At 40.3% G+C, this 23370-nt stretch overlaps 1 protein-coding gene across 2 annotated transcripts; it reads left to right on the top strand.

Annotated features, from left to right (window-relative positions):
* Nucleotides 1–504: 504 nt before the first annotated feature.
* Nucleotides 505–11680, top strand: LOC143213282 (lysosomal acid glucosylceramidase-like). Of its 2 annotated transcripts, none has more exons than XM_076432984.1 (8): nucleotides 505–1709; nucleotides 7362–7430; nucleotides 8028–8361; nucleotides 9143–9405; nucleotides 9768–10199; nucleotides 10852–10928; nucleotides 11167–11441; nucleotides 11524–11680. In XM_076432984.1, the coding sequence occupies exons 2-8, from the start codon at nucleotides 7385–7387 to the stop codon at nucleotides 11624–11626; spliced, it is 1530 nt and encodes a 509-aa protein (XP_076289099.1). In that variant the 5' UTR covers nucleotides 505–1709; nucleotides 7362–7384; the 3' UTR covers nucleotides 11627–11680. The 2 variants fall into 2 exon arrangements, with proteins under 2 accessions (XP_076289099.1, XP_076289098.1); XM_076432983.1 differs by lacking the exon at nucleotides 505–1709 and adding an exon at nucleotides 4801–5027.
* Nucleotides 11681–23370: the final 11690 nt, after the last annotated feature.

Here is a 23370-nt window from a genome sequence, read left to right as displayed (position 1 = left end):
TAGAAATTGTACATTTTATTGATGGTGTTAGTTTACATACGAGTAAGAATAGGAACGTAACGACACTAACGCTCAACTACTCTGCCAAAGTGTACACTTCCGTAAAACGTAATTCAAAGATGAAGAAAGTAAAATATATAATTGAAAAATCTTATAAAATCTTGGTTCATCGATCTTACAATCTTCGTTCAAGTCACCGACTCAGTTTTCTTGTAAGTGTATAAAATTCGCACAATGTACATATAGTGATACATTGAAATTTTCTAGCTTCAGTTTCGCCAATTAGATTACTTCTTAACCGTCTAAACAAATTGATTTTTGTTAATAATACATCTAAAAAATGTAGTCCCACAGTAGTTCTATATGCGTAGCGACCGTCTCTTTATGTTTCACAATCCGATAAAGCGAGTGAAATTAATATTCTGTACACTCTGCAATTTAAAATCATGAATATGTACATATAGTATATGTATAGAATTTATGACTCTTTCTTGTCCTTGTATTTTTATCGAATATTAAACATTTTTTAAATTTAATGTATCGTTTATGTGAACTGAAGTGTTCAATGTTATTTCGGGTCGAGTAAATTGTCTGGCACATGAATAAATCAATAGCAATAAATAATCTGTGAATATATATATGCAAATTATCGCCTTCATAAATCATTTTGTAAAAATCAGAGTCAGCGAACAATTTATTTGTCATATTGAAGGAATCTAATTGAAATAAAATAAAGTTTACTACTCATTGCGACCGATAGAGATGTTGTACAGGGTGTATAAAAAGTAATGGTCATTCGTTCTAGGGGTGAATCTACACCTCTGGATCGGTGGACATTTGTAAGAAAAACTTGCCGTAAAAATCGCTTATAACAAAGAAAATTGTTGTTAAAATTAGTTATCGAAGATTTTGCAAAATTTGATTGTGTGGACTCATACGTATAGACAAAAGCGTATTTACTACTACAGTCCACACGACCGTGTCGATGAGACAAAACATAATCGTGTGCGTGTCTCGAGACAAAAAGGGACATCCGTCGCTAGGTCCGTACCAAGTGATCGTCTAATTACCTGCCCATTCGGATCATAAATTTGACTTGCAATATATGAACGAATACCTTATATCCATTGTTATAAGAATTATAAAATGTTACCATACCTCACCGTTCCTCCAGCGAATTAGGCGATACATATATATGTATAGGTTTCTTTCCTTCTCTTGCTCGGTAAGACAGTCTCAGAGTAGTAGCAACATGTGTTTTTCGGGCCACCGTCGTCGCCCAGGTCTACTATAAAGGAAGCAAGCAAAAAGTGCATGCGAATCTTCAACCCCGACAGATGGACAACACGTCCGACGGACCCATCAAAGTGACGACCCTTATAAATTACGTCATTGACGACCGAAGACAATACCAAAGGGAACTTCTGTGACAGTTTCCCCACTTCTCAACCTACAGTCCTTCCGACACACGTCTGTCCAATTAACAACCACAACATTTACCCACCTAAATCCACCCTTAAAAAACCGAGATGACAACCGCAGTACTATTTTGGCCGTGGTCGGAGTAACTTCTTCTCGTTTGTGTGTAAATAGTGTCCAGTGATTGTGTAGAAGTGTGATGTTTTGTGCTTCGTCGTTAATACGACGTATTCGCGAAAATGGCAGTGTCCACTTGATCCGACGGAGGAATAGAAGATTCTGAAAAATTTGTAAGTACCTATACTTATACGTAAGTGTAACAATATTTTTCAACTTCTTTACGCATTAAAATAAACATAAATAAATAACGCCTTAAAATACCAATGCGATGCTATATTTATAATTATAGCATATGTTAAATATATTATCATATATTACAATTTATCATTTGTAAGTTATGTACAGAGTAAATATGGGTCAAATTGTATCTTGTTTGGTGTCATTTTCATCAGAGAAATATCGCAAATGTATGGGTAAAATTTCATTAAATATAAGTAGAAAATAAAGAAGTTTCAGAGTATTGCGTTAGTATTGTCTCAGCGACACGCTATTTTTTATTGCGCCTTCGACCACGCGGTCCGTGTTTACCTGCTGTCATGTTCCGATCTATGTCACCACACAGAACCGAGAATTGACTGAGATTGATTGCGAATCAATTGAGTGAGAAGTTCCCTTCGCGTTCCTTCAAATTCTTCGAATGTTCGAAAGGTCGTAGCTTCGGAAAAGTAAGAAGTAACCCTACTTGCGATGCGTTTACCTTAGATAATACTGTCGGGAAGAACTCCCATAAATTATACCGTCAACAGTACGCTTCTATCTGAACCGTATAATTCCGGGGAAGGTACTATACATATGTATACATACGTAATGTACCCTGAGCAAATTATGAATGTGTTTATTAACGAGGTAAACGCCCTTCGAAAAAAACAGTGAACGAATTCACGCGGAGGAACGTCAAGCGAGTTTCTCCTCTCACGGCCAAATAGCTAAATCAAACATTCTTATCGTCGTTGTTTAAACACTGAAGAGTTCCGTAAAACTAAATCGCATTGATATTAGATTAGGTCATCCCATAAGTTCGTACCATTTTTCGAGCGGTTGTTGTTTTAATTTTATATCTTCGTCTGTCTAAGGAGGACGCCCGGAACGTTCCTCGTCTTTTAAACAAAAATTCCCATCTTTAAAACATTGAAACCATACTTCCCACAGGTATGAGATGAGAGCGCACTAACTCCGTAAACAGCACATATGTTGTTCGTGCTGGCGATTGTTACTGAACTTCCTTTCCGAGATTCATATACATATGTACTCGTAATTAAAACCGCGTAGCATGATAGACGGAACATTTATGATATTTCAGTGATCGTGAAATTTTCCGTATTCTGCATTCAATAGAATATATTATAACTACATATTGCTGTGGCTGTTGTTGAAATAAATGGTGTTAATTAATATAAAGTTAAGGTACACCGAATGGATTTGCGCAAATATTCATTTTTAAATATGGATAAACATGTCTATTTAATGTAGTTTATTAAATGAATGAGTGACACGGCTAATGAGAATTTCTTTAATCCATGTTTCCGCAGCAAACGGAATTCTACATTGTTATTATTGTTATTTATTTCGAATATTTCGTAGTACGGTTTCATTCTGAGAGGATGACTAGGTAGTGGTTAGTAAGCGGAATATTAATAGTGTTAGTCTTACTATGGATTGAGAATAATTTAATTTTTTTTAAATATAATATAGTATGCAATTAGTTTCCTATTCTTTAAAATTTGTGGTTGTCTGTGTTATTAGAGTGAACCTTTATTATTTCGTAGGGATCTTTATAATTTGATGTAAGTTTTTTATTTAGTTCAGGAGTATTCTGTTTATTGAAAATATACTATACTAAATCATCGATGTTATATTTGTGTGAAATAATAAATAATCTTATTATCGTAACAGGTTTCTGATTTTGTTTTGGATTGTATTAAATTATCTCTTGCCACTTTTTCTGTACGATTTAATTTTTGTTTCAAATTAACTGCATAATCGTCATAAAAATAATTTAGTGTCGGCTCGTGAGTTATGTTACTCGGTAGATATTAGATATGGTTTCCTTCCGAAGAGTATTTCATACGGAGTAAATCTGGTTGATTGTACATGTATATTAAATTATATGCTTGCATTGCAAAACTTCTGTATTCGTACCAGTCTGTTTATTTGTCATTAATATAATCTTTTAAATAGTCTTGTGCCTTGGTCTACTAACTTCTCTCGAGATTAAGAGAGTACGTTACTAACAATAAGTCTCTGTTATTTATCAGAGCATCGTTTAGTGACCTCTTGATACATTATCATTTAAGGTTCTGTGAACGAACTTATTAACAGCAACGACAATTATCAATCTTGGGTCGACATACATCGTATTCTTGGATTATTATCTAAAAAGAGATCTGGAAGCTTCTTATTGATATACGACCGTCATTAAAAATTCTGTTAACACTGTGATTATCATGTTGATTGCATACGCGGGTGACACAGTTTTTTTATCAAACTTGGTAATAAATTTTTCTTACAACCTACCAAGTGTCTACACTAATCTTCATTGTGAAAAAGTCAACTGACTCTCTTGAAACGAATAAAGAAATATGTATACGCAAATTGTTCTTGTTCCTGAAATTAGAAGAGCGTTTTCATTTTTAACCCTTTGCATTCGAATGGCGACTCTGAGGCGTCAGTCAAAATTGCCACATCATTATTTGCAACAGTTTTTAAATTATTTAATTCTTCTGTACTCTAGAAATTGCTGAAAATTCAAATGTTGTACGAGGGAACAGGTTCAATTTCATACGAATAGCGCAAAAAAGATTATGTGGAATAGAAATCTTCTAGGTTGAAAGATACGTAAGAGCCAAGAACAAAAGTGGCCAAATCCGGGAAAAAAAAATATTGGCAAGTGAATTGTTGACACGGGTCCTTGCCGGCATTTCCGGGTACCGAGTTTGAAAGTAGAGGGGCGGTCCATTGACCGTCCCGGTTCAAAAAAAAAAAAAGGTTAAAGAGTTCCAAAGAGTTAAAAATAGAGAGTAAGGAATAAAAAAATGCAAAATTTTTTTTCACGGGACCACCCCGGGAACAAGTTTTTTTAGAGATATAAGGTCACCTTCATTTCTTTTTTTAATGCAACCACCCTTTTTCAAACATCAGTCGTAAAGCAATATATCCACTGCTGCCTCGGTTCATTTTGCTTTGTTAGTCGTCTCATTTGTAAGCAAGGTTAACTAATTCCAGGAACAATGTTATCGCGGAATAGATCCATATATATATATAGGAGAGTCGAGTTAGTGCTGTGGAGAATAACGGGTCACCTCCTAGCCGAGTAATACAAACCAGTAGAATTGGATCATAGTGCTCCGTACAATTGAAACTACGTGGTTTAGCCGCGTTGTGTTCCATCGAGTGAAGAGCAGACTGTTGTGGAGGGTTGCAGTGTGTAATAGGGTGGACCTTAGTTATACCTACTGAAATTGCGACGCCCCCTGAAATTGTGACATCGGGTAAGAAAATAATTCTTGCAAAAGATGAAGAGTTAGTTTGATAAAAGGAAGACGTGGCACGTTAACGTTAAAGTTGCGATAAATATGAAGTTTTATATGAAGAATTTTGATTGTACAGAATTATAGATTATACAAAAATTACCTTCGGAAAAAATATTCTTGTAGCAAATATTTTTTGCATCGCAATAACTTGAAGAGATATTTAGGCGGTCCTTTTAAGTGAGGTTTGCGCGTATTACGTCGTTTAACCTCTTGCACTCGCGTGCCAATTGTATCGTGGCGTTGCTAAAAAATTGCATGGAATTAAATTCTATGCATTTCTCTGAATGGAATCACCATTTTCAAAAAAGAAAGCTATTTCGTGTGACATACAACATTTACGTCAATGTGCGAGTCTAGTGTTAATTCGGCTCTCATACATATATATAGTGAGCATTCTAATCAGCCAAGGGGACTCCCTGTCAGCTTAAATTCTTCGTATCTAAAATTTCATATCTGATCCTAGATTGCACTGTAAATATTCTCTGCTGCGTGAATAATCATTTTGAGTCGTATTTGTTTGTCTGTTTACCAGAAATACGATGCAATATAACAGAAAATCTGTAGACAGTGAGCTGTCTCTTTATCGCGTCGCAAATCTCACAGTTAAATATTTGTACTTGGACCTATTTTAACTCAAAAATTAAACATTTCTACGAAGTTGATATAATACATTGATATGAAGTGGATATAATACCTTATACAATACATAAACGATCTCGAACTGTTTGCGTGAATGTTCGCTAATAAAATACACTGCAAAGTTATAATGAAATAAGTTTATGTCATAAAAACGTTCCGGTTCAGTTGAAGTCTTCGAATTCTAGTATTTCAGGTTTGTCGAGTTAAAGTAGTTAAAGTGTATGTATATTTCACTGGACTGCGGATTCTATGCATGTACACTACCGTCCATTATTTGACCAGTATTTGACCATCTTCAGTTTATCGAAAGTATACAAAATATATTTAAATTAAGGCATCCCAATGTAACTTTTGCCACAGTATTCCTTTTATACACTCGTATAAAAGTAATAATTAATAATACAGATAATATACAACATCAATTACTGTGAATAAAAAGATAATAGAAAAAATTGAACGAAAACTGGTCGAGCGAACTCGGCGAACACAGTTAAGTTGGTGGTTGCAAGTGTCTCTCCAGTTTATCCGTTTACTATTCCCAAGGATAAACGTTAAAAATGCTTGTTGCTAGATTGCCTCGAGTTGTAAACGCCACGCCGCCATTGCCCAGCGAGGTGGATATCACGTGGATATACATATGTATTGATGAACGAAGTATTTAAAAACTTTCATCAATTTACTGGTCAAATCCCTAACATGTAATGCTTTTATGTCAATCATATACATTTATATTCATTCCACTTCAAAGTAATTTAAGTTATAACGTTGATATAAACTACTAGATTCGATTCCGCAAAGTGGTGAGATACTTGTGGACGATAGTGTACATACAACCAAAATGAGTAGATCAAATATAAAACAGTGAAACGATTGGAAGAGGATTTCAAAATATCGAAATATCGATAGAATGTTTTCAACTCATTAAAATTATTGGACGAGGCAACTGAACTAAACGCAGTTCACTTATTCAGTGGAATACAATTGAAACCCTCGCTACAAAATCGAGCAAGACTACTTTCCAGTAAAATTTGTATTTGTCGAAGCTTCGTGTTGACTCTGAGGCACCACTAAAAACGGCTTTAAATCGTTATTTAAAATATTTTTGACATTATTAAACTTTGTATTTAATAAATTGCGAAACATTTGAGTAATGCCTCAGTGTATTGCATTAGGTCAGAAAAAGTGTTTGGTTTTCGTGTTAAAATAGTTCCAAGTTCAAAGGGTTAAAATTGTATTCGTTGAAGTTCCGCGCAGACTTAATTCTGACTTACCCGGGTTTCGCAGCAAAAGTTTTTGATATCTTGCGAGACTCGAAGAAATTTGTCCGATGTCTACAGCAACAAGTTTAGAAGAAACTTTTCTCGGCTCTAGATCGCTAATGGTTCCCGAAAAATCGAGGAGGGGGAGTATTAAAGCCAAGATAATTAGCACCATTTACACACCATCGACCCCAAATAATGTAAAGCAAAGATAGATTAAAATAACTAGCGTCATCGATAAGAAGTTGGTAGTATCATACGCCTTACGTTATCGACGACGATGACGAATATGTTTCGAGGCGGAGCTTGCTAGCCACCCTCGTGATATAATTCGATATAAATTGAGTGCGTGCACACCCGACTGCCACCGTAACTCGCACATTCGTGATTACAGGTGCCGCTTAAGAACGGTGAACTATGTGGAAGGCTGTGCTGTTCCTTGGCTTCTTCCTCTTGACCGAAGGTATGTACAGCTAATTTTTATTCATTCATGGGATAGACAGCTCTATTGATTGACAGCATACCTCAAGTCTCATTTTTCAACACAAAAAAATAAAGAAACCAGAGTGTAAATACAAATGTCACTATCAATTTTCACCGGAATTCTGAAAAGAATATATTTCCATGACAATTAAAGCTCGTACTTGTCATAGTCGAGTGAAAGTTTCAATTTTTCAGAAAATTGCAATCTGTCGAGCCAATCTGTAAATTATACATTTTCAAATAGGAAATCGACAGCCTCATATTACTGTAAAGCGATTTTTGAGGTCCTATATCTCGGAACCTACTAATGTTGGAAGATTAATGTTTAGTCGATATTGAGACATGATAGCATTTAACAAGTGTACGAAATTACATGTCTCCATCTGCCTCCAGTGCCGAGTTATAAGCCTCTAAAAAACGGCTAAGTTGTTTCGTGTAAAAGGAGGTAGTGCGAGAACTTGGCTGATTGTTCAATACCTAGATGTTGAAAATAAGAGCCACCCTAATGTACGCAGTACACAATAGGGAGGGCACAAACGCGAATGGTTGATGTTTATGAATATGCTATGAATCATAGGTCAGTCGGACGGGTGCGTGCCTAAAAGTTATGGCAACGGTAAGATTGTGTGCGTTTGCAATGCAACCTATTGCGACGAGACGCCGGAACAAGATCCAAAAGTGCCGGTGAACGGCAGCTTCTACTGGTATGTCTCGTCGAAGGATGGCCAACGATTGAACTTCTCGGAAAAACAATTTGGCCAATGCCCAACGTCACTAATACCCCCGCTTACCTTGAACGTGGATAAGTCGCAACAATATCAGAAGATCTTAGGGTTTGGCGGAGCGTTCACTGACTCTGTTGGCATCAACATCAAGAAGCTGTCGGAGCCTGTTCAGAAAAAACTGCTGTGGTAAGTTGCACAGCGTAGCAATAAGCAACCAATCGTTCAAAATAAAGCGAAGTACAGTAGAACCTTGCTCGTTTGCAACCTTTTATTGCACGGGATCCTCGTTCGTCGCGTACCGGTCGCGTTAGCGTCATAATTGATGACTAGACTGCGGATTTTATGCATTTATGACAAAAATGGGTACGTACAATTTAAAGTAGTGGACATGTGTTAAAAATATTTCAGGACATCAATATATTAGTTTCAGCTTAATAGGATCATTACAAGAAGAATACAATTTTTATTTGGTTCCTGTGTCCAACAAACAATGCAAATGTTTATTTATTTTGCATTAAGATCCGCAGAATGACTTCTTTAGAAATGGACCAAAATATTTAGAACAAAAATATTTTTAATTGAAAATTACTATTATTTACCACATTTCTAAAAGCTACTTTTGATCAGTGCTTAAATCGTTTAATACTGAAGTGCAAGAGATGGAGATTCATAATGGCTGGAATTGAATCGCGTAAATCTATGTCTTCTTTTGAAACCAAAAAGCAATTCAAAGTAAATGAATTGATTTTAATAAATATCGTATACGTACAATCAGAATGCTAAATGCTTGTAGGAAAACATGGAATTCAAATTTCAAAGCTCTTGCGGTACCTTAAAAATTTATCTGTCACAACCCAACTTGTGCAAAACTTAATCTAAAAGATAAAAGGCAACTTTATTTCACTATTAGATAATAGCCGCACGATTCCAGACGAAATCAGATAAATAATTGATTAATCGTTTGCAGTACATACTTCTGCAAAGAAGGAAGCAGATACTCGCTGGGTCGCTTGCCGATCGCCGGTACTGATTTTTCGTTGAAACCTTACACGTACGACGACCACGATGACGACCTTACTCTGGCAAACTTTTCTCTTGCATCGGAAGATTACAATTACAAAATACCGTTCATTCAGAAAGCACTAAAGTTGAATCCCGAGTTGTTAATGGTTAGCGCCGCGTGGTCCGCTCCAGCATGGATGAAGACTAACGATAAGGTCAACGGACACGGTGAGAATATTTGTATACAGTTTTTTTGTTTAATAAAAAGAATTTCAAGTTTCAAAAAGAGATGACAATCTTGTAAATGCAGAGACCAAAACATTCAATTTCTATCACAATACAATCAAGAAACGTGTGATTCTTTGATCAATAAGAAATAGTTGCGGTTAATTAACGTTACTGTTAAAAATCGGACATTTCATATGCAACGACCTTTAATATTCTTTGTTATGTTACTTTACAAGTGTTTGTTTACTTTGAAACTGAAAAGAAAGGTCTAACTAGGTGAAACTCCACCAATCCCAACGAACTATGTTCCTGCGATGTCGAAGAGACGTGTAAATAACAATGGTTTTTCAATGATTCGTCAGGTTTCTTGAAGAAAGACTTTTATCAGCTCTACGCCGATTATATACTGAAATTCGTGGAGGAATACGGCAAGAATAACATCAGTGTATGGGGGGTGTCGACTGGAAACGAACCATTGAACGCCTATATACCGTTCGACAGGCTGAACACCATGGGATGGACATCGGAGACTGTTTCCAAGTGGGTTGGCGAGAATTTAGGACCAACATTAGCAGCGTCTTCGTACAACAATACCAAGATTCTGCTTCTCGACGACCAAAGGATTTTCCTGCCCTGGTTCATCAGAGAAGTTCTCTCCCACGAAAAAGCGAACCAGTACGCCTCTGGTGTAGCTGTCCACTTTTATTTTGATTTTCTTAACTCGCCTGATGTCTTGACACAAACACACGACGCATTCCCGGACAAATTCATTCTGATGACCGAAGCCTGCCTAGGTACGAACGTCGATCACTCACATTTTTCACTTAATGTTCTTATACGAGCAAATTTTGGGCTGGGTCAGGGCTCATTCGAAAGAGGAGGGTTCACCGCAGGGGGCTCTGGTCATGAGGTTAACGAGATTATGTTTATATCTAATAATATGAGTGTCCAAAGTAGGGAAAAAATCGAGAAAAAATCCCGCAGATTTGAATGTATTCTTCTGTCTCTAAAAGCCTTTTTTGACTGATGGGATGACCAGAGCTCTCTGCGTTGAACCTTCCTCTTTCGAATAAGCCCTCATCCAGCCCAAAATTTGCTCGTACAAGGACATTAACCTTTAACTACCCGCGCGGTGTATTCAGTACACCACATGTATCACTGTGCGGAGCACGAGAAAAAACTAGCGGGCAAGGAAGGGGTTAAGAAGATTGCCTTTGCGTTCCTCTTGCCCCGTTCCCCTCCCGCTAGTTTTCTCTCGTGCTCTGAACAGTACATATATTATTGTATTGGTGTACTTTTTACACCAGCGCGGGTAGTTAAAGGTTAACCGAAAAATCGCAAACCCATGTTTCGACCCAAAATCTAGTAGGATTCTAATTAACTAGAAAGGAACACTTGTTAACTACCCTTGATGATATACAGTAACGCATCAATTTGTTGAAACAGGACCTGGACCGTTTGTTAAACACGTTGACATGGGAGCGTGGAATCGAGGAGAAACGTATATGTCGAGCATATTGGACGTACGTAGCACTACAGTTATAGTACATACATAATTAAATTATGCTATCTTGTGTGCAATTATCACTTACTAAATTTGATCGTCTTCAGCGGATTGCTGAAAAATTTAAGCGTTGTACGAATAGTTGGCACAATTTCAGATGCATCATTTGTAAAAAAATCATCTGGATCCGACATATGAAATAGCGTCGAGTGCAAATAATTATAATTAATATTTGTACACCACATGAACATTTTCAGTATTTGAACAACTGGTCGGTTGGCTGGATCGACTGGAACCTTGCGCTGGACGAGACCGGTGGACCTAACTGGATCAACAATAACGTCGACTCGCCCATTATAGTAAACGCGACGACCGACGAGTTCTACAAACAGCCAATGTTCTACGCTGTGAAACACTTTAGCAGATTCATCCCGAGAGGTTCGACCAGGATTTCCATGACCGATGGCTTCCCAGTGAAATCCGCGGCGTTCGTTACGCCCTCGAACGAGACCGTTGTCGTGCTTTTAAACCAGTAATGTTTCATCATCTCTAATCAGCTGTGCTCTGTGAAATTGGCCGAACTGTTTTGTAATCGTATTTTCCATGTGTTACAGATGGGATATTCCGAGGACCGTTGTCGTCAACGACCTGGAGAAAGGAAAGATGTGCGTGCAAGTACCGGCACACTCTATGCACACCATCATCTATGGAAATTGAAACTGTTACTGACCATTCGATAGTATACATATAAAATGCTGCTTACTTAGTTCAGACGTGATATATTAAAAATTGTCCATTTGCTATCCTGCCCACTTCCTTCGTGCTTTCGCGTTTTATTCGAGATGATTCTGGAGTATTATTAGACCGTGATTACGGACTACATATTCCTAGAAATATATTATTGAAGCATAATTTTAGGAAAATCAACAATTCCTATTTCAAATTTTATATGAGACACCTTAGTTTGTAATTTCAAAATATTTCATAAACGAGAGAATTATTACCTTACACTTTTTTATACATAAATGTTCCAAGAATCGATCTGTGAGAACAGAAATATGTTGAAAAGACTTTACTGTACAAAATTAAATGGCATGGTGGACAAGGGAGTACTTGTCCTCATCGTTGGCAAAAGGAATTATTATAAACATTAATTAGCTAGAATCAATAAATGTCTCATAGTATTATTTTTAATAAATTAATGCGTGCGAATGTTCATGGTTTAAAAGTTATTCTGTATCTCGAGTTCTATTGCCTATTTTTACGAAAAAATTAGATGGCCAGGTGGTCAAGGGAGTGCTCGTTAACATCATTAGCAAAAGGAATTGTTATAAACATTAAACAGCCAGAAATAATAAATTTATCTGTAGATTGTATCGAATAAATTAATGCGTGCGAATGTTATGGTTTAAAAGTTATTACGTATTACGAAAACTATTAGCCACTTTGACTAAAAAATTAGGTGGTCAGATAGCCAAGGGATTGCTTGTGGACATCGCTGTCAAATAGAATTGTTATAAACATTAACCAGCTGGAAATAATAAATTTTTCAATAATTGTCACGGCGATCGACATCGATCGATATTCGGCGGAGTGGGGGGCGCCGCTCGAGCTCGGCAGATCGGCGAGAGCTCACCGGCGGTCAGTCAGTGGGGGCGTGGGAAGCGGGGTGAGCGGACGTGCTGCGGGACCAGGAGCGCCAGGAGAACCGGAGGGACCAGAGGTGGACCAGAGGTGGACCAGAGGTGGACTAGAGGTCATCTACAGTTACCCTGGCCTACCTTCAACTGTCAATTCAAGGAACAACGGTAAGTTTGATTACTAATATTTTTCAAAACTTCTTTTGTCTTTCTAAACTCGTCCTTCATACTTTTGAAATTTTTATCGAGACTTTCAATGAAGACTATTGAGTCTTCTTCAAATTTATCAATTTTATTCTTTATAAAAATTACATTTTGAGCGTCCCACTCGTATGCAGGATTATAATTGCTCTTGTGAGCTGCTTCGTTGGTTGTTTTCGCAATCGTGTGCGGGGTTATAGTTATTCTCTTAAGATAAGAGTACTTGTCCACGTCGTTGGCAAAAGGAATTATTATAAACATTAATTATGTAGCTAGAATTAATAAATGTCTCATGGCATTATCTTCTATATAATAAAAATCAATTTTGAATAAATTAATGCGTGCGAATGTTCATGGTTTAAAAGTTATTCTATATTTCGAGTTTTATTGTCTATTTTTACGAAAAATTTAGAAGGCAAGGTGGTCAAGGGAGTGCTCGTTAACATCGTTAGAAAAAGGAATTGTTATAAACATTAAACAGCCAGATATAATAAATTTATCTGTGAATTGTATCGAATAAATTAATGCGTGCGAATGTTCATGGTTTAAAAGTTATTACGTATCACGAAAACTATTAGCCACTTTGACTAAAAAATTAGGTGGTCAGATAGCCAAGGGATTGCTTGTGGACATCGCTGTCAAATAGAATTGTTATAAACATTAACCAGCTGGAAATAATAAATTTTTCAATAATTGTCACGGCGATCGACATCGATCGATATTCGGCGGAGTGGGGGGCGCCGCTCGAGCTCGGCAGATCGGCGAGAGCTCACCGGCGGTCAGTCAGTGGGGGCGTGGGAAGCGGGGTGAGCGGACGTGCTGCGGGACCAGGAGCGCCAGGAGAACCGGAGGGACCAGAGGTGGACCAGAGGTGGACCAGAGGTGGACTAGAGGTCATCTACAGTTACCCTGGCCTACCTTCAACTGTCAATTCAAGGAACAACGGTAAGTTTGATTACTAATATTTTTCAAAACTTCTTTTGTCTTTCTAAACTCGTCCTTCATACTTTTGAAATTTTTATCGAGACTTTCAATGAAGACTATTGAGTCTTCTTCAAATTTATCAATTTTATTCTTTATAAAAATTACATTTTGAGCGTCCCACTCGTATGCAGGATTATAATTGCTCTTGTGAGCTGCTTCGTTGGTTGTTTTCGCAATCGTGTGCGGGGTTATAGTTATTCTCTTAAGATAAGAGTACTTGTCCACGTCGTTGGCAAAAGGAATTATTATAAACATTAATTATGTAGCTAGAATTAATAAATGTCTCATGGCATTATCTTCTATATAATAAAAATCAATTTTGAATAAATTAATGCGTGCGAATGTTCATGGTTTAAAAGTTATTCTATATTTCGAGTTTTATTGTCTATTTTTACGAAAAATTTAGAAGGCAAGGTGGTCAAGGGAGTGCTCGTTAACATCGTTAGAAAAAGGAATTGTTATAAACATTAAACAGCCAGATATAATAAATTTATCTGTGAATTGTATCGAATAAATTAATGCGTGCGAATGTTCATGGTTTAAAAGTTATTACGTATCACGAAAACTATTAGCCACTTTGACTAAAAAATTAGGTGGTCAGATAGCCAAGGGATTGCTTGTGGACATCGCTGTCAAATAGAATTGTTATAAACATTAACCAGCTGGAAATAATAAATTTTTCAATAATTGTCACGGCGATCGACATCGATCGATATTCGGCGGAGTGGGGGGCGCCGCTCGAGCTCGGCAGATCGGCGAGAGCTCACCGGCGGTCAGTCAGTGGGGGCGTGGGAAGCGGGGTGAGCGGATGTGCTGCGGGACCAGGAGCGCCAGGAGAACCGGAGGGACCAGAGGTGGACCAGAGGTGGACCAGAGGTGGACTAGAGGTCATCTACAGTTACCCTGGCCTACCTTCAACTGTCAATTCAAGGAACAACGGTAAGTTTGATTACTAATATTTTTCAAAACTTCTTTTGTCTTTCTAAACTCGTCCTTCATACTTTTGAAATTTTTATCGAGACTTTCAATGAAGACTATTGAGTCTTCTTCAAATTTATCAATTTTATTCTTTATAAAAATTACATTTTGAGCGTCCCACTCGTATGCAGGATTATAATTGCTCTTGTGAGCTGCTTCGTTGGTTGTTTTCGCAATCGTGTGCGGGGTTATAGTTATTCTCTTAAGATAAGAGTACTTGTCCACGTCGTTGGCAAAAGGAATTATTATAAACATTAATTATGTAGCTAGAATTAATAAATGTCTCATGGCATTATCTTCTATATAATAAAAATCAATTTTGAATAAATTAATGCGTGCGAATGTTCATGGTTTAAAAGTTATTCTATATTTCGAGTTTTATTGTCTATTTTTACGAAAAATTTAGAAGGCAAGGTGGTCAAGGGAGTGCTCGTTAACATCGTTAGAAAAAGGAATTGTTATAAACATTAAACAGCCAGATATAATAAATTTATCTGTGAATTGTATCGAATAAATTAATGCGTGCGAATGTTCATGGTTTAAAAGTTATTACGTATCACGAAAACTATTAGCCACTTTGACTAAAAAATTAGGTGGTCAGATAGCCAAGGGATTGCTTGTGGACATCGCTGTCAAATAGAATTGTTATAAACATTAACCAGCTGGAAATAATAAATTTTTCAATAATTGTCACGGCGATCGACATCGATCGATATTCGGCGGAGTGGGGGGCGCCGCTCGAGCTCGGCAGATCGGCGAGAGCTCACCGGCGGTCAGTCAGTGGGGGCGTGGGAAGCGGGGTGAGCGGACGTGCTGCGGGACCAGGAGCGCCAGGAGAACCGGAGGGACCAGAGGTGGACCAGAGGTGGACTAGAGGTCATCTACAGTTACCCTGGCCTACCTTCAACTGTCAATTCAAGGAACAACGGTAAGTTTGATTACTAATATTTTTCAAAACTTCTTTTGTCTTTCTAAACTCGTCCTTCATACTTTTGACATTTTTATCGAGACTTTCAATGAAGACTATTGAGTCTTCTTCAAATTTATCAATTTTATTCTTTATAAAAATTACATTTTGAGCGTCCCACTCGTATGCAGGATTCTAATTGCTCTTGTGAGCTGCTTCGTTGGTTGTTTTCGCAATCGTGTGCGGGGTTATAGTTATTCTCTTAAGATAAGAGTACTTGTCCACGTCGTTGGCAAAAGGAATTATTATAAACATTAATTATGTAGCTAGAATTAATAAATGTCTCATGGCATTATCTTCTATATAATAAAAATCAATTTTGAATAAATTAATGCGTGCGAATGTTCATGGTTTAAAAGTTATTCTATATTTCGAGTTTTATTGTCTATTTTTACGAAAAATTTAGAAGGCAAGGTGGTCAAGGGAGTGCTCGTTAACATCGTTAGAAAAAGGAATTGTTATAAACATTATACAGCCAGATATAATAAATTTATCTGTGAATTGTATCGAATAAATTAATGCGTGCGAATGTTCATGGTTTAAAAGTTATTACGTATCACGAAAACTATTAGCCACTTTGACTAAAAAATTAGGTGGTCAGATAGCCAAGGGATTGCTTGTGGACATCGCTGTCAAATAGAATTGTTATAAACATTAACCAGCTGGAAATAATAAATTTTTCAATAATTGTCACGGCGATCGACATCGATCGATATTCGGCGGAGTGGGGGGCGCCGCTCGAGCTCGGCAGATCGGCGAGAGCTCACCGGCGGTCAGTCAGTGGGGGCGTGGGAAGCGGGGTGAGCGGACGTGCTGCGGGACCAGGAGCGCCAGGAGAACCGGAGGGACCAGAGGTGGACCAGAGGTGGACTAGAGGTCATCTACAGTTACCCTGGCCTACCTTCAACTGTCAATTCAAGGAACAACGGTAAGTTTGATTACTAATATTTTTCAAAACTTCTTTTGTCTTTCTAAACTCGTCCTTCATACTTTTGACATTTTTATCGAGACTTTCAATGAAGACTATTGAGTCTTCTTCAAATTTATCAATTTTATTCTTTATAAAAATTACATTTTGAGCGTCCCACTCGTATGCAGGATTACAATTGCTCTTGTGAGCTGTTCCGCTGGTTGTATTCGCACTTCTGTGCGGGGTTACAATTGCTCTCATGAGCTGGTTCTCTGGTTGTATTCGCACTCATGTGCAGAATTATGATTGGTCTTCTGATCGTTGAATTGAATTTCCAATTGTTTGCATCGAAACTTTCACAAGTCCCGCTTTGAAACATTTTCATATCTTGTCTGAAATTGGTATCCCTCCGATCGGAGGTCCCCCAGGGGCTCACTCACGGATGGTGCCGTGAGTGAGTACGGGGTGTCGCGTCCCCGGGGTACCCGAATCGCCTATAGGCCGCACCCGTGTGCGGGGTTAGTTTGGCTCTCGTGAGCTGGTGTTAGGTTGGCTCTCGTGAGCTGGTATTAGTTTGGCTCTCGTGAGCTGGTTAGATTCGCACTCGTGTGCGGGGTTTGTTTGGCTCTCGTGAGCTGGTGTTATGTTGGCTCTCATGAGCTGGTTAGATTCGCACTCGTGTGCGGGGTTAGATTGGTTCTCGTGAACTGGTATTAGGTTGGCTCTCATGAGCTGGTTAGATTCGCACTCGTGTGCGGGGTTAGTTTGGCTCTCGTGAGCTGGTATTAGGTTGGCTCTTGTGAGCGGGTATTAGGTTTGCACTCGTGTGCAGGGTTATGTATTGTTATGTCTAACTATATTATTAGTCTGTTTCAGCTAGAATACACCAAGAAGAAGTCATACCAAGAAGAAGACATACCAAGAAGAGGACACCAAGAAGAGGACACACCAAGAAGAGGACGTACCACGAAGTTGTAGTTTTATTCGCCGAGGGAGGTCCCCCAGGGGCTCACTCACGGCCGCATCCGTGAGTGAGTACGGGGAGTCGCGTCCCCGGGGTACCCGAATCGCCGATAGGCCGCACCCGAGTAAGTCGAGTAATTATTGTCTTAAATTCACGTTACTCGTTTTCTTGATTCCGACACAGCCTTCTGCTGTGTCGGACCTTGCTTGTATGTACCAGACCGATTGGAGCTGGTATTCGGCGTCGATACATTGAGAGGGGTGGTTCATTGAGACCTGTTTACTCGTATTGCCATTCTCTCTGTTCGTAATCCTACCCACGTTACCTCAATGCATTGGGTTGTCTGGTGGCAGGTAGTTGGCAGAGAAATTCTCTGTTCGTCATCCTACCCACGTTACCTCAACGCATTGCGTTGCCTGGTGGCAGGTAGTTGGCAGAGAGATGGTATTACGTTTGGACACTTCTCACTGTCCATTTCTCTTGGTGAGGACACGTCGGGTATCGGCTCTGACCGGAGCTGCACTGCAAGCATTGTACGCGCCGCGTCACCTTCGAACCGGAGCCTTCTGCTCTGGTTCGCTTTAGTTTTTTTTTCTTTTAAAGAATCAGAGCCTTCTGCCTGATTCGCCTTTGATCCCCCGTGGATCGGAGACTTCTTCTCCGATTCACACCTTTTGCTCCGCGATAATTGCTCGACTTGCGTGCGTAATTTAGTATAATTCCATCGACTTGCGTGCGTTAGTTATTAAGATTGTATATCGTCGTTTTAAATATGTCGAGTAATTATTGCCTTAAATTCACTTTGCTCGTTTGCTTGATTCCGACACAGCCTTCTGCTGTGTCGGACCTTGCTTGTATGTACCAGACCGGTTGGAGCCGGTATTCGGCGTCGATACATTGAGAGGGGTGGTTCATTGAGACCTGTTTACTCGTATTGCCATTCTCTCTGTTCGTAATCCTACCCACGTTACCTCAATGCATTGGGTTGTCTGGTGGCAGGTAGTTGGCAGAGAAATTCTCTGTTCGTCATCCTACCCACGTTACCTCAACGCATTGCGTTGCCTGGTGGCAGGTAGTTGGCAGAGAGATGGTATTACGTTTGAACACTTCTCACTGTCCATTTCTCTTGGTGAGGACACGACGGGTATCGGCTCTGACCGGAGCTGCACTGCAAGCATTGTACGCGCCGCGTCACCTTCGAACCGGAGCCTTCTGCTCTGGTTCGCTTTAGTTTTTTTTCTTTTAAAGAATCAGAGCCTTCTGCCTGATTCGCCTTTGATCCCCCGTGGATCGGAGACTTCTTCTCCGATTCACACCTTTTGCTCCGCGATAATTGCTCGACTTGCGTGCGTAATTTAGTATAATTCCATCGACTTGCGTGCGTTAGTTATTAAGATTGTATATCGTCGTTTTAAATATGTCGAGTAATTATTGCCTTAAATTCACTTTGCTCGTTTGCTTGATTCCGACACAGCCTTCTGCTGTGTCGGACCTTGCTTGTATGTACCAGACCGGTTGGAGCCGGTATTCGGCGTCGATACATTGAGAGGGGTGGTTCATTGAGACCTGTTTACTCGTATTGCCATTCTCTCTGTTCGTAATCCTACCCACGTTACCTCAATGCATTGGGTTGTCTGGTGGCAGGTAGTTGGCAGAGAAATTCTCTGTTCGTCATCCTACCCACGTTACCTCAACGCATTGCGTTGCCTGGTGGCAGGTAGTTGGCAGAGAGATGGTATTACGTTTGAACACTTCTCACTGTCCATTTCTCTTGGTGAGGACACGTCGGGTATCGGCTCTGACCGGAGCTGCACTGCAAGCATTGTACGCGCCGCGTCACCTTCGAACCGGAGCCTTCTGCTCTGGTTCGCTTTAGTTTTTTTCTTTTAAAGAATCAGAGCCTTCTGCCTGATTCGCCTTTGATCCCCCGTGGATCGGAGACTTCTTCTCCGATTCACACCTTTTGCTCCACAATAATTGCTCGACTTGCGTGCGTTAGTTATTAAGATTATGTAGCGTTGTTGTAAGAAAGGTAGCCAGAAGGAATATTGCATTCGTTCTGACTTTCTTTCGGGACTCTCGTGCAGCAACCTCCTCGTGGTGAGACCTGGGCAATCGGTATTATCCTTTATTTATAAGAACTTCTAGTCTCTTATGAATAAAGGATAATACCGAGCTAATAGCTGCACATTGCACATGTACAATTTTCGATAAGATTGTGTACTAGAATTTAAGACTTGCGAGATATAGAAACATATGTATTTCATTAAATTGTATGTGAATTTACTTTGAGGTAGCTTGCTGTCGGCCGAGGGTACATCAATGCTTTCTGCGTTTACCCTTGGCCCGCCTTGAGTTCGTTATTTCAATCAGTGATCTCGACAATTTGTATTTCTGTATTTCCAATTGTTTGCATCGGGACTTTCACAAGTCCCGCTTCGAAACATTTTCATATCTTGTCTGAAATTGGTATTCCTCCGATCGGAGGTCCCCCAGGGGCTCACTCACGGATGGTGCCGTGAGTGAGTACGGGGTGTCGCGTCCCCGGGGTACCCGAATCGCCTATAGGCCGCACCCGTGTGCGGGGTTAGTTTGGCTCTCGTGAGCTGGTGTTAGGTTGGCTCTCGTGAGCTGGTTAGATTCGCACTCTTGTGCGGGGATAGATTGGTTCTCGTGAACTGGTATTAGGTTGGCTCTCATGAGCTGGTTAGATTCGCACTCGTGTGCGGGGTTAGTTTGGCTCTCGTGAGCTGGTATTAGGTTGGCTCTTGTGAGCGGGTATTAGGTTTGCACTCGTGTGCAGGGTTATGTATTGTTATGTCTAACTATATTATTAGTCTGTTTCAGCTAGAATACACCAAGAAGAAGTCATACCAAGAAGAAGACATACCAAGAAGAGGACACCAAGAAGAGGACACACCAAGAAGAGGACGTACCACGAAGTTGTAGTTTTATTCGCCGAGGGAGGTCCCCCAGGGGCTCACTCACGGCCGCATCCGTGAGTGAGTACGGGGAGTCGCGTCCCCGGGGTACCCGAATCGCCGATAGGCCGCACCCGAGTAAGTCGAGTAATTATTGTCTTAAATTCACGTTACTCGTTTTCTTGATTCCGACACAGCCTTCTGCTGTGTAGGACCTTGCTTGTATGTACCAGACCGATTGGAGCTGGTATTCGGCGTCGATACATTGAGAGGGGTGGTTCATTGAGACCTGTTTACTCGTATTGCCATTCTCTCTGTTCGTAATCCTACCCACGTTACCTCAATGCATTGGGTTGTCTGGTGGCAGGTAGTTGGCAGAGAAATTCTCTGTTCGTCATCCTACCCACGTTACCTCAACGCATTGCGTTGCCTGGTGGCAGGTAGTTGGCAGAGAGATGGTATTACGTTTGAACACTTCTCACTGTCCATTTCTCTTGGTGAGGACACGTCGGGTATCGGCTCTGACCGGAGCTGCACTTCAAGCATTGTACGCGCCGCGTCACCTTCGAACCGGAGCCTTCTGCTCTGGTTCGCTTTAGTTTTTTTTCTTTTAAAGAATCAGAGCCTTCTGCCTGATTCGCCTTTGATCCCCCGTGGATCGGAGACTTCTTCTCCGATTCACACCTTTTGCTCCGCGATAATTGCTCGACTTGCGTGCGTAATTTAGTATAATTCCATCGACCTGCGTGCGTTAGTTATTAAGATTGTATATCGTCGTTTTAAATATGTCGAGTAATTATTGCCTTAAATTCACTTTGCTCGTTTGCTTGATTCCGACACAGCCTTCTGCTGTGTCGGACCTTGCTTGTATGTACCAGACCGGTTGGAGCCGGTATTCGGCGTCGATACATTGAGAGGGGTGGTTCATTGAGACCTGTTTACTCGTATTGCCATTCTCTCTGTTCGTAATCCTACCCACGTTACCTCAATGCATTGGGTTGTCTGGTGGCAGGTAGTTGGCAGAGAAATTCTCTGTTCGTCATCCTACCCACGTTACCTCAACGCATTGCGTTGCCTGGTGGCAGGTAGTTGGCAGAGAGATGGTATTACGTTTGAACACTTCTCACTGTCCATTTCTCTTGGTGAGGACACGTCGGGTATCGGCTCTGACCGGAGCTGCACTGCAAGCATTGTACGCGCCGCGTCACCTTCGAACCGGAGCCTTCTGCTCTGGTTCGCTTTAGTTTTTTTTCTTTTAAAGAATCAGAGCCTTCTGCCTGATTCGCCTTTGATCCCCCGTGGATCGGAGACTTCTTCTCCGATTCACACCTTTTGCTCCGCGATAATTGCTCGACTTGCGTGCGTAATTTAGTATAATTCCATCGACCTGCGTGCGTTAGTTATTAAGATTGTATATCGTCGTTTTAAATATGTCGAGTAATTATTGCCTTAAATTCACTTTGCTCGTTTGCTTGATTCCGACACAGCCTTCTGCTGTGTCGGACCTTGCTTGTATGTACCAGACCGGTTGGAGCCGGTATTCGGCGTCGATACATTGAGAGGGGTGGTTCATTGAGACCTGTTTACTCGTATTGCCATTCTCTCTGTTCGTAATCCTACCCACGTTACCTCAATGCATTGGGTTGTCTGGTGGCAGGTAGTTGGCAGAGAAATTCTCTGTTCGTCATCCTACCCACGTTACCTCAACGCATTGCGTTGCCTGGTGGCAGGTAGTTGGCAGAGAGATGGTATTACGTTTGAACACTTCTCACTGTCCATTTCTCTTGGTGAGGACACGTCGGGTATCGGCTCTGACCGGAGCTGCACTGCAAGCATTGTACGCGCCGCGTCACCTTCGAACCGGAGCCTTCTGCTCTGGTTCGCTTTAGTTTTTTTTCTTTTAAAGAATCAGAGCCTTCTGCCTGATTCGCCTTTGATCCCCCGTGGATCGGAGACTTCTTCTCCGATTCACACCTTTTGCTCCGCGATAATTGCTCGACTTGCGTGCGTAATTTAGTATAATTCCATCGACTTGCGTGCGTTAGTTATTAAGATTGTATATCGTCGTTTTAAATATGTCGAGTAATTATTGCCTTAAATTCACTTTGCTCGTTTGCTTGATTCCGACACAGCCTTCTGCTGTGTCGGACCTTGCTTGTATGTACCAGACCGGTTGGAGCCGGTATTCGGCGTCGATACATTGAGAGGGGTGGTTCATTGAGACCTGTTTACTCGTATTGCCATTCTCTCTGTTCGTAATCCTACCCACGTTACCTCAATGCATTGGGTTGTCTGGTGGCAGGTAGTTGGCAGAGAAATTCTCTGTTCGTCATCCTACCCACGTTACCTCAACGCATTGCGTTGCCTGGTGGCAGGTAGTTGGCAGAGAGATGGTATTACGTTTGAACACTTCTCACTGTCCATTTCTCTTGGTGAGGACACGTCGGGTATCGGCTCTGACCGGAGCTGCACTGCAAGCATTGTACGCGCCGCGTCACCTTCGAACCGGAGCCTTCTGCTCTGGTTCGCTTTAGTTTTTTTCTTTTAAAGAATCAGAGCCTTCTGCCTGATTCGCCTTTGATCCCCCGTGGATCGGAGACTTCTTCTCCGATTCACACCTTTTGCTCCACAATAATTGCTCGACTTGCGTGCGTTAGTTATTAAGATTATGTAGCGTTGTTGTAAGAAAGGGAGCCAGAAGGAATATTGCATTCGTTCTGACTTCCTTTCGGGTCTCTCGTGCAGCAACCTCCTCGTGGTGAGACCTGGGCAATCGGTATTATCCTTTATTTGTAAGAACTTTTAGTGTCTTATGAATAAAGGATAATATCGAGCTAATAGCTGCACATTTAATAAATATGTTGATTTTTCAATAAATTCTATTCCTATACCTATT

Source organism: Lasioglossum baleicum, chromosome 11, assembly GCF_051020765.1.
Source record: "Lasioglossum baleicum chromosome 11, iyLasBale1, whole genome shotgun sequence".
Taxonomy (NCBI): Eukaryota; Metazoa; Arthropoda; class Insecta; order Hymenoptera; family Halictidae; genus Lasioglossum; species Lasioglossum baleicum.
This window is presented reverse-complemented; position numbering and strand designations above follow the sequence as displayed.